This window comes from Penicillium angulare (genome assembly GCF_028827245.1).
Source record: "Penicillium angulare strain IBT 27051 chromosome Unknown utg000001l_segment0_segment0, whole genome shotgun sequence".
NCBI lineage: Eukaryota > Fungi > Ascomycota > Eurotiomycetes > Eurotiales > Aspergillaceae > Penicillium > Penicillium angulare.
In genome coordinates this window covers 1,349,402-1,361,416 of record NW_026623160.1, presented here as the reverse complement: position 1 = coordinate 1,361,416, position 12,015 = coordinate 1,349,402, and the positions used below count along the sequence as shown (strand labels likewise).

At 45.0% G+C, this 12,015-nt stretch overlaps 1 protein-coding gene across 1 annotated transcript; it reads right to left on the bottom strand.

Annotated features, from left to right (window-relative positions):
• Nucleotides 1-3,587: 3,587 nt before the first annotated feature.
• Nucleotides 3,588-5,639, bottom strand: N7478_000461 (stress-regulated transcription factor RPN4; the record flags this gene model as incomplete). Its single annotated transcript, XM_056916676.1, has 1 exon — nucleotides 3,588-5,639. One exon carries the CDS (start codon nucleotides 5,637-5,639, stop codon nucleotides 3,588-3,590), a length of 2,052 nt encoding a protein of 683 aa, XP_056784556.1.
• Between the last annotated feature and the right edge of the window lie 6,376 nt (nucleotides 5,640-12,015).

The following is a 12,015-nucleotide window of genomic DNA, read 5'->3' as shown; positions in this document are numbered from 1 at the left end:
CATTCTGCATTTCTACATATATTCGGATTTAATGAACATATGACTTTTCTCTTCATTCAAGGTCTAGTTCCGGGATGTTGGCTCCACGTGTGATAATATACGCAGGCAAAGGTCTATATGTAACAACAGCCGAAACAAAATTCGGCAAATAACGAAGACACAGCTAGAACCAGGTGAAGGTAGAGACCTCGTGAGCGCGGTGAGATCTGGATACCATGCTCGTGCCGGCAATTGCCGAATAGAATCATGTACCTACCGATGCACATGTCAACTGGTGCTGATTCCGAGATTATTACGAGAGGTAACGGTGCTTGTTTAGTTGTCATGTACGGGGTTTGTATTCCTTTGACTCATATGAGTATCGAATTGAACAATGAGATTTGTATTCAAGTGGTATACAAGAAAGTAACAGTGTCTCGCATAGCCACCACATACAATGCGACATGTCTTGTAGATCCGATGTTTTGACCCGTATTCCTTCTACCTGCTACAACCGATTTATTCTTAAACCAAATGCATATGTATTGAAATAATGTATATTGCTTGTTAAGTTGAGCATCAATCATAATTATCTATAGAAAGTGGGAATATACTTCCGCCTTGTAGATCATCAGCATAGCCACCACAAAATATGCAGGATGCCGTGAAGATTGACCTACTGTAAATCTTCATATGAAAAGAAAAAGAATTGAATAGGCATCTACGAAACACGAGTAAAACATTGATCACCACTATCATTCACCCTTCTAAAAATAGCATAATTATTCCATAACCATCATGCAAGTCTGCATCCACCACCACCAAAAGCCACGAAGCCACACAGCAGCCACGTACATCAATTAGTTCGAACAAACCCACCAAACCTGAGTCATCAAGTCCGAAAACAAACTAGGCCGAATGTAGTTAGCCGATTCTTGTAATACAATGCTTATATAACCAGATGACTCATCAGCTGCACCGCCACATACATTTCAATACAAAATAAGTCCCACATTTTCACTATCGATAACGAGCCTTACAACACGCGCCTTACAACGGATTACGCTTGCCAAACTTCCACCAAGTGGGTCATTTAGTCTCCACCCGTACCCCGAGTGTACAAGGGCAGCTAATCCTGTGCAACTGCACATCGCATCCTAAAACACCCAGGAGAGCAGTGATAACCCCTTTCTCGAAAAGCCACATTCTCCACAGGTGGGGCTCCCCCACCTACAGGGAGAGCTGACACGCCAGAAAGGTCTATCCCCGGTTCCTTTGATTGCTTATGATTGCTTAGGACGGGAAGCGGGGAGGTTGAGGGCCCTCTGGTTATCTGCAGATGAGTGGTGGATGTTTTGAATTGCGCGCGGGTCCACAGCTCCATGTCCACATTTACGTGTGTACAGTCCCTACAGTACGTCTGATGCACATTGATTGCTCTGCATTACTTTCCATTTTGAGTTGTGGCTTTTTGCTAAGGGTTTTTGTGGATTTCTTCCTTTTCGCACGGACTTCAAGTGAAATTCAATTGCTTTGATATGTGCCAATCGGTGCCGTTGAGGGATGAAGAAATTAAGGATGACCGCTTGAACTTCCTTGCGTTAAGCGTCAGGATTAATTCATTGTGAAGTCATTGAAGTCATTGAAGTCATTTGATACTTGAAACTTGAGTATGATTCATTCATCATAGTGGTGTTTCTTGCTTTTCCCTGCGTATATGTGTGGGAATGGTAATGATTATTGCTTAGTTTCATACATTCTCGCGTCATGCATGTAGATCGAGATAAAGAACCATGTGTCCTTAAGGTATCGGGGCCAATACTGTATAACACATGTTTTTCAGAAGATATCCCCAATACCCACACCATACAAAGCAAAAAAGAGCAGATCCAATACTAACTGCAGTAGTAAAAAGCGGTGTCCAAAGCACGGTCATGTCATGGATCTAAATCTCATGGGGGCCAGATCCAAACAACTCAAGCTCAGCATACTATTCCGTACAGATTAAGTAGAGCAAGTCCATAGGGCCACTAAGCAGTATTCCGAATAGAGTAGCGGGCAGCCTCAAAATTGCCGTTTCTAGTAGAGTTAATGGATCCTTGGGGCCATTTTATTATGCTGCAAAGTACGAGATACGAGCTTATCTTATAATTGTTTAATATCGACGACGAGGTAAACATAAGCGAGAGGGGGGTTTGTTTGGGGGCTAGAGACACATTTCAACTTTCAGAGAAAGAGAGTTAGTTTAGGTTTGAATGGGGACCCGAGAATACCAAATAGAGACATAGCGATGTCATCTGCGGGGGCCATTTTTCTAGCTCCGGATACTACTGTAAATTAGGCTAGGGCTTCTTTTTCGCACAAATTCAAAGCTCAACCTGCAGAAGAGTAAGCTGCTTACGATCGGCAGTTGGAATTAGTATACGAACATTAATTGGTTTTTGTGGTTCTGTGGTTTTATGGTTTTGCCGATGCCGTGTGCGCTTGTTAGGGGGTGATCTGTGCTGGTGCCGAGGGAAAGTTAGGATGGAGTAGTAGATTGACGTTCGGATGGAAATGAAATGATAAGTGGGGGGCTTTGGGAGGGTCTAATTTCTGAATCCTTATGGAGAGGGAAAAAGGAGAAGGGGAAAAGCTTCGTGTGTCGTCCTCCCTTGTGAGGTAATGGGTGCAAGTTTTTAGTCTTCCCCTTGTACAGACCAAGTTGAAATCTACAAGGGCTTTTACAAGTTTGAAAACCAAAAAATGATTCTAGGCAAGATACAAATTACTAGAAAGAGGCAGATATCATGTTTGAAAATATTTGATGAATCTATGTCAATAATATAGTCACTAGCTATACATTCCCAATTGTTTTCCCATAATATACACATTTTTTTGGCCATATTCCATATGGTACAAGGTCACAAAAAAAGCCAATTGTACGAAGCAAAAAAAAAATATCAAAAAATATCAAAGCAGGAAACGACCCTGCAATATACACCACCATTTTCAAGTAAATCAAAAGCACCAGCCAATGCACAAGACGGATTGCATGCAAAAGACATCATTGCGTGAGGTCATAAACAGTAGGAATGATAATGATAATAATACAACATGTCAATAAAGTTCGTAACAGACATGAAAGAGCTGCAAGCGAAGATAACACACAAAACATGACCATACACATAGAAAGATACATGCATTATTTTCCATTTTTTGGACAGAGAATGTGCGAAATGAGATATGAATCATATGTGCGCCAAGATACCCGCACACGTCAGGCGAGGCAGGGGGGTTGGGGTGTAGCCATCCACAGCAGCGAAGGGTGGGGTGCGTCATCCTGTGTTGTGGTGATTAGATCGTCGACGTAGAGTCGACGTCAGCCAAACAATGGAGGACAGACTGGGGCATGACGTCAGTGGCCTGGGGTGCTAAGGCAATAAGGCACCAATAAATGACAATTCATAGGCCTGAAACGGAAGTAGGCACCGACGATCTGGAACTTAATGTGGGTCCCGGTAGCTGAATCGGGTTGGGTTGACGTCATGTCTCGATGGTCAAATTTCGAAAACTTCAATATGGTTTGGTCGTCATGATGATGACGATCTTCCCCACTCGGATGAAATTCAGTCTCTTCCCCGGCGACGCTGCTTGCCAGGCCAATCAACTTCAGGGTGCACCACTCGCATGTGCCGGGTGAGCGCATCGTTGCGGCTAAACGTCTTTTCTTCGGTGCACAAGTGGCACCGAACCTTTTGCTTGCGGGCATTGTGGATAGTATCCTCGTGTCGGGTTAAATCATAAGGCCGGGAGAAAACAGAGTTGCAAGGCTTTCCAGTAGATGGGTTGAGACGCTCACACTTGTGGGGGCCTGCCTGAGAATTCCGTAGTGTAGTGTCCCGAGTAATCAGGTGTCCACCAGGGGAAGTCTGGCGATGAGCCTCGCGCTTGTGTCGCTGGAGCTTGGAAGGCGACTCAAATCGGAGTGTACATCCATGGTAGGTACAGGTGTAGGTTCCCGCATCCGAGGTGGTGTTGCTGGGGCGGGAAATTCCGTTAGGAAGGGACTTGACCTGAGCCTGTGGGGTGATATCCGCAGACGAATGCATATCGCTGCCATTGGAGTCCAAGTGAGACAAGGTCGGCATAAGCTTAGGCTGCTGCTGGTGCATGTAGGTTTGCTGAGGAGCTTGGCTCTGCTGAGAAAATGGGAAGACTGTTTGCTGAACAGGAGCGTACTGTGAAGGAAAAGCATCCATAGTAGCCAAGGTTGAAGCCTGAAGCGATCCGGAAGGCTCACGGCGCAGTCCAAGGGCATCCCCGAGGTTGAAATCACCCTGCTGAGGAGGGAAGAGAGGAGCCATAGCGGCATCCTCGCCATCGTTGAAATCCAAGACTGCATCCTTAGGAGACATAGTCTTCAGGTCAGCAGTAGTGCCTGGAGCAGACATGCTCATTCCGTTTTGAACCATGGGGACACTAGTAGCCATTTGAGACTGGAGTGCGGAAACATTCATGCCGCCAGCGAATGGAGAGTTGTGACGGAAAGGCGAACGCTCACGCTTCATGCCAGAAACTGGAGACTGCGAGCGAGCAGACATGTGTCCTTGGTTAGCAGCCTGCAATCGATCGGCGATGACATTGCGGGGGGCAATCATGTTCTGTCCCATAGACTTGGAACCCTGAGGAGTAGCCATCATGGCGGGGTTGTAGAGCTCGTCTTGGTAAATATCTGAAATGGTACGGTCCAGCTTAGGGATACCAATCATGCCCGAGTTACCGTTGGCGTATTCTGAAGTAGCGTCGGGGCGTAAGTACTGGTCCATCCACTGGTCAAGGTCAGGAAATTGGGTCTCACCATTTGTCATCGATTTGGATGCATCCTCGAGCTCATCAAGGGTATTCTGAGGAGTCACGGGCGAGTTGTGGCTCATAGTTGACACAGAAGGTGCCAAAGAGTGAGAGTACTCGCTCTGCTGTTGCTGGGGAGGAGAGGATTGATGCTGTGACTGCTGGGCCATGATCGCTCTTCTCATCGCAGACTCAACCTCAACATTGCTACCATCGTTCATTGATGGGTCGTAGTTTTGGAAAGCTGGAGCCAACAACGAGTTCTGGATGGGAGTCTGAACAGGAGTAGGCAAAGGCTTGGAAGAGCTGTCAGATCGTCGGTGTTGGTGGTGAACAGATCGTGACGAGGCGGTTGGGGAAGCCTTGTGGGGATATGAAATGCGAGCGGGGCTCAGAAGCTGCAAGTTGCTGTCCCAAGCTTGGTTGCCGGGAGCAATGGGCTGTTGGGCCAACATGGGGGTATAGTATTGAGGGTATTGAGATAGATATTGCTGTGAAGAAGAGGGGGAGGCAGAGCTCTGAGCGTCCAAAGACGGGTTGTATGAGGAAGCTGGGGTCATCGAAGGAGCCCCGAGAGACTGGTTGTCGACCGCCTGAGGAGGGTAAGGAATGGAAAAGGTCGGAGAAGAGAAAGTGGGAGAGGAAGGCGCGGAAGACGGCGGAGAGGCGAACTGGTTCGGTTGGTACTGGAAGGGTGGTTGCAAGTAAGACTGTTGGTATTGCTGAGAGTTCTCGGCGAACTCAGGTGGGAACCGATCGTCTTGTATGATGATGTCCTCTTGGTGGTACGGATCAGTGATGAGACCCTTACGTGGATACATAAACATTATGTTATCACGTATAGAACGTCAGAAGGTGGAGAAAGAGGTGTTCGCCACCGGGGAAGGCGAGTGTTTTATAGTTGGAAATTCCGACGGCTCAAAGTCCGAAAGATCCTTGGGAACGGCCGATAAAGAGACGAGTAGAGTGTGGCTCAGCAATAGGGAGAATAATGCGAAAAGTCTGGAAACGTCGAGAGGCTCGTGATCGAGTGATAATGGAACCGGATGAACCTTATTATAACAAAGTCTGGGACTGTTAAGAGGGTTAGTTTGGTTCTGTAGAATGACTCGATCGGAGGATGAGTCGAATTTCTTTTTTTTCTTTTGGGTTTATTACCTTTAATTTGAGTGATGAATTAAAATAGAAGAGAGGGGAGATAATAAGAAGTTATTGAAGGTTGTTGAAGGTGTTGATATATGAGTAATGGGGAGAGGTCCGATTTGGGGGGGAGAGATTGGGCTTAAAAAGATAAATGCCATCCACATAGTACCATGACGTTCTCCTTTCGGGGCTAGGGGGCCCCAATCGAGACTAGCGGGGGAATACCTAGACATCGGTCATCCCGATACATTTCGACGGGTTTCCGTACGTTACAGCAAGGATCGGCATGTATTTGTCTTCTTTGGGTGCTAGCGGTTATCTATTGTACATTGCGATTACGGAGTTACCAGATTCTTACACGTTTGGGTGCTGCTTGTCCCACCGGGTTGTTTAGGATCCACTGATCTACCGGAGAGCTTGGGATGAATTTATTTGCATTTATGGGATTTATTGGGGATTTATTATTGGACTTTTTGGGGTCGATTTTATGACTTTACCCGTTTAGTGATTTGTCCCCCTTACTATCTGTCGAATTGAATATGAGTTAGTCCTGATCGGGCAATGTATTTTAGAATTAGATTATTATTGTCATTATTTTTTGGAATTTTGTAAATTACAGATTTTTCACGATTTTTCACGATTTCATATTATTTTTATTATCTTATTTTGTGTTCAACCTCCATCTCCTCCCCTGTATGTACAGAAGTATAGATGTAATGAATTGGTGGCTTTTCCGGAGACAGCCACAAACTCCACCATGCAACAAGTAAATGAATACGAATAAGAATAAATCAATAAATCTGATATTTTTGATTGAATGGGAAGAAACCTCCAATAGAAACAACAAGAATCCCAGAAGAAAAAATATAGTGTATAACTCATCAAGATTCATAAGCGCAAAAAGATTCTGCCTACATAGATAGCGCTGATGACTCCGAAAAGAGTCATCTCGGGCGAAACCAAACCAGTAGTGCTCAAGGAATGAAAGTAACCCCGTAAACCGAGAAACCAATCGCTTAGAAATGGTAGGTTTCCTGCAGGATCTAGCAAAATCTCGACAAATCTCGAGACTAGTGTCCGATCGGTGCTCCAATTTTAGGATGGTGAATCCGACAGGGCTGAGCCACACCTTGTTTTTTTTCCCGCGTGACCAAAGTAACCAGAGTCCGTGTTACCCGGGACCCCTACTCCATCCTTAATAATGATCGGTGCCGAAAGCCACATACCCATGTGCTGCGCCACAACGTGGGAACCCTCCCTGCATTCTCTGGGGTAAAAATTCGATGCCAGCTCAGACATGAAAATTAAGAATAATGAAGATATTGTTGAGATCTTTTACTAAACCCTTTCAGGAAGGTCCATTGCTTTCCCCCGGAGAAACAGGTATTAGACACGATCGGGAGAAATTCCCACCATTCTCTGGTATGTTTCATTTGGACTGCCTAATTAGGTAGAGCCCCAAAATATTGGTTATTTTGCGCGGTATACGGCGTCAGGTGAGTGACTTGGATTCAAAATCAGCTGACCCCAAATTCATGTCTCTAGCTAGTTTAGACGCGGCTCATGGAATAACGTCTTATCGCTTCGGCTACACGATCAAACCAGGGTTGGTCACATGGCTCCGTGGCCTGATACTGAAGTTGAGTCAACTGGACACAATACAGCACTTGAGTCAGGCTTTCTTCCATATGGAACCACGCAACAATGATTCGTAATATCTTAGCAACATAAATAATAATTATAAATTCATAAATGACTCTTCATACTACTAACTCAACGGCTTTAGAACTAAGAAACATGTTTTTCTTTCTCTAATCCCTGCACTCGGCTGACTTCTGAATCATTCAGCTAAACTAGCGTGCTTGGGCATTAAAAATTAGATCCCATAAATTATTATTAATTACTACTAACACAACGTGGTATGAAGGTAGTACGAGGTTACCTTCCAGGCTGTAAACATGTAAACGCTACCATTACCTGCATATCAGATCGGATGAGCGAACTCCGACCGGAGATATCTCCTCCTAGCCGCCAGACTACTGTGGAATAACCAGCCTACTGTACTCTAGTACTGCCGCGTGACTTGGCTAGCACCAATTCCTCTGCAAGAGGAATGCAGCTAATTCGTTGGTTCCGTTCGCAAACTCCGTCTATTCCCCCGATAGAGGATACTAGCTGACGGAATGCAAAAGACTGATAATAAAAAAAAGCCTCGGTCGGCATTAGTGATTTTTGTCAGACCGGGTAGTGGGCAACCGAGACGCGGGTCCGGGGTGCCGTGTCTACCGAACAGTCTGGCCCAAACTACCCAGAGTCTTCCCAGAGTCCAGAATTTCAAGTCAAGCGATCACGACTACATTCTTCGTTCTTGGCATTCTTCCCTACGGCCGGGGAGCCACAGGGTGGTTTGTGTTTATTCTTGGATCCGAGACAGATAGCGTGGCCTTCGTCTGGGGAAAAGTGGCGAGATCTCGAGTATTGGCCCACCACCATTACTGTAGCCGTCACCCTATTCTAATTCTAGTAACGTGTACGACAATTACTGCGTGTTTTTTTTTCTTCTGAGGAAAAGCCTCCCACCATAGTGGATATCCATTGTATACGCAGGGCACCACGTATACCGAGCGCCCAAAAACAGTACCACAGCGCAATGCACGATCTTCTATATCGGGCACCTGTCATCAGCTCGTGTCTGTCAAACGAGACACGCATGGGCCCCTGCTGAATTTTTAATTTTTTTCTCTGACAGTCCGATGTTGAGCAGGGCATAGGAAAGAAAAAATTTTCCTCCGAATCCTTTCGGCATACTATGCCGGGCAACAGGGAGAAAAAAACTTCAAATGGTCAGCACCTTAATCGGAGTAGGGAAAGCCGGGAGACCGAGTGCGCTCTGCAGGTGTAGCGCAAACCAGAAAATAGAAAATAGCAACGAGGCTAATGCACAAGAAAATTTTTTCAATGTAAATGATTGGTCAGTTAGGTGGTGTATGGCACAGCCACAGCGTTGGTATGTGCGGATACGCCGTGTATAGAGCTAACGGTATTGTGTATTGATGGTTAAGAGGAATCTGGAAGACGCTAAGGCCTTCTGGAAGCCTTCTAGCGGGCTCCGGGAACTTGGCACCGGAATTCTCCGTTGGACAACGCATCAAGTTGCATCTAGTGCAGTGAAAAAAATTTCATGCTAGTGTCGCATTTATCATTTTACTTTTTGTTCTTTGTTTGTTTTTTTTTAGGGTTGCAGTTTAGATGCTAGTGTCAGCATCTAATCAATCATGTTCGCTTATGGGTCTGACTAGGATGGTTGTTACACGGATAATGTGTGTTGCCGATTTATTCCGATGTCGTGTTTGTGATCTATACTTTGAGATTTGGGATGAGAATTCTACCTAGCGCTGATATTTTTGGAATCAAGGTACTGTAAAACATTTTAGAAAATAGACAAGGTACGATTCAGACCGTTCTGGAACATTCATCTTCGTGAACGATGTTTGTTATGCATGCAAGGGATCTGGAATACCTCGTGAGGTTGCCTACGGGGTACACGATATACTGTATGTCTCGTGTATAGATGATACACCATCTACTTACAGCCTGATTGGCAGACAGAAAAGAACTTGAAAGCCCCTGGTCTCGCTTAGCTGCGACCGCGGAGAACTTCCATGCCTCATCGCCGTGAAATCTAAGACAATCCCTGATTTGAGAGACTAGGAAATCCGGATTGCGTGTCCTCGAGGTTCAAAGATCTCGAACCAGACTTCAGCTGAGCCTACTCATACCCCATCCAATAATATTCATATTCTGCAGGACACTTTGACTTGACAGGACGATCCTTGCTCTCTGATAGGATGATTCGGTTCGTTCCCTTATGGTGGCGATATGAGATCCCACGAATCCACTTCGATCTAGGACACTCCTGTCACTTAACGCGGTGATATTCGTAACTGCATGCTCCACTCAGCTACATCTGTACATACAGTTATTAAGATTATCAGGGATTTCAGGCTTGCGTCCAATCGGATCTCGAGTTTCGTGTTAACTAATTGTCTTCTCACTTAGTGTGTAGATATATCGAATTTCACATGTGAAAAGTTTCCAGTGCGAGCAATCCTTTCATACGCGTAATTCTGATGCTGAGAAAATGAGGAAGATTAGGATTGTATTTCTTTGACAATACGTTCTCCATCTATGTGGGCCTACTTGGCTGCTCGGGGAGATTAGGTGTGGCGGCGGTGGTGGTGCCAGCGAGCTGCCTTGACAGCCCTATGAACTAGGCTTAAGCCACATGGCTTATTGTTGCATTCTATTGAATAATGGATATACATATAACGTGAACAGGGACTCAGACTCGGACTTGCAAGATCCTACTTCAGCCAGAGCTCATGAAGATCCATGATTCCTATCGTCTCGCAGCTGTCGCAATTATTTATACCAGCTTCAACATACAGTAAACCGCCTCTAGTTCTCTCTTTGAACCTGATATTCTTCGCATAGACCCCCGTTCTGCTCTAATGATCCTCATCCTCTGGTTCCTCAATCAAGCCCCTAAATGGTTCTAGATAAACCAATCGCTTTCCCGCCCCTCAAGTAAAATTAAAAATGCGCGAGTATATTACATAAGTAACAACAATCGTTCCTGGATCTGGCTGAGCTTATCGACCCACGTTATTTCCATGACTCCAATCAACACCGTATGGCGAAAAATAGCTAACCACGTGTGCAGGTGACAACAAGGGCAGGGGCAATTTGACCCCCACCGCCCTACTAACCGGCCCCACAATTTTTCTTTCACAAAAATAATGAACCCTCGCTTACGAGGGTCCGCCACCCATATGGAACAGATCACCCATATGGAACATTTTTTCTAAATCTTACCACAACCACTATTATCATCTACCACACCACCAACAATGCCTAAAACCAATAAAGATATAGAGAACCAGATTCAGCTGGCAATAGAGTCTCTCTCTGAGCAATCTAAGCCTAATATTAGGAAGACTGCGCGAGAATTCGCGGTTCCTGAAGGCCGTCTTCGTCGGCGCTGGCAAGGTGGAAAATCGCTTTTCCAACGACAACCTAATGGCCGGAAGCTTAGTATTGCACAGGAGAAGGCTTTATGTGAATATATTGATTATTTTGATGCGGTCGGAGCATCAATAAATCGCCGTCAAATTGCTATTGCTGCCGATTCAATTCTGGAAGAAGATCATACCGACACCACCACAGATCCCCCACAAATTGGCGACCATTGGCTAAAGCGTTTTCTTAAACGGTATCCTGAGTACTATATACGACGTCGGCGAGCTCTTGATGTTGAAAGAGCTACTGCACTGGATAAATCCGTTATAGAGAGATGGTTTCAAGACTATCAACGTATAGTGGCTAAATATGGCATCTGTCAACAAGATATCTACAATTTTGACGAAACTGGCTTCCAAATTGGCGTCGGTCGCGATCAATTTATTATCACAAGACATCCAAAAAAGAAGCTATTTAATGGCTCAGTTACCAATCGCGAGTCTGTCACTGTTTTAGAGGCTGTTTCGGCTGATGGCTTTACATGCCCACCGCTGATTATTCTAAGCGCTAAACAAGCATTACTACGTTGGTTTGATAAAATTGAAGACGACGAGCATCTTGCTATAACTGATACTGGCTATATCAATGATACATTAGCATATCAATGGATTCAGCTGTTTCATAAATGGACAATTTCTCGTACCATTGGGAAAAAGAGGCTAGTTTTATGCGATCGTTTTGGATCACATTTAACGCGTCAATTTGTTGAATTTTGTGAGAAGAATGATATCATTCTATTCTTCTTACTCTCACATACTAGCCATATACTACAACCTCTCGATGTTGGAGTGTTTAGTGTATATAAACACTGGCATAGTGAGGCAGTTGAGGCGGCTACAATGACTGGATGCCGTAAATTTTCAAAGGATGAATTCCTACATTCAATCAGTGAAATCAGACGCAAAACCTTCCGGCCACATACAATCAAGCTTGGGTTTAGATTAACTGGCCTTTGGCCAATTAATTCTAAGCTTATTACCG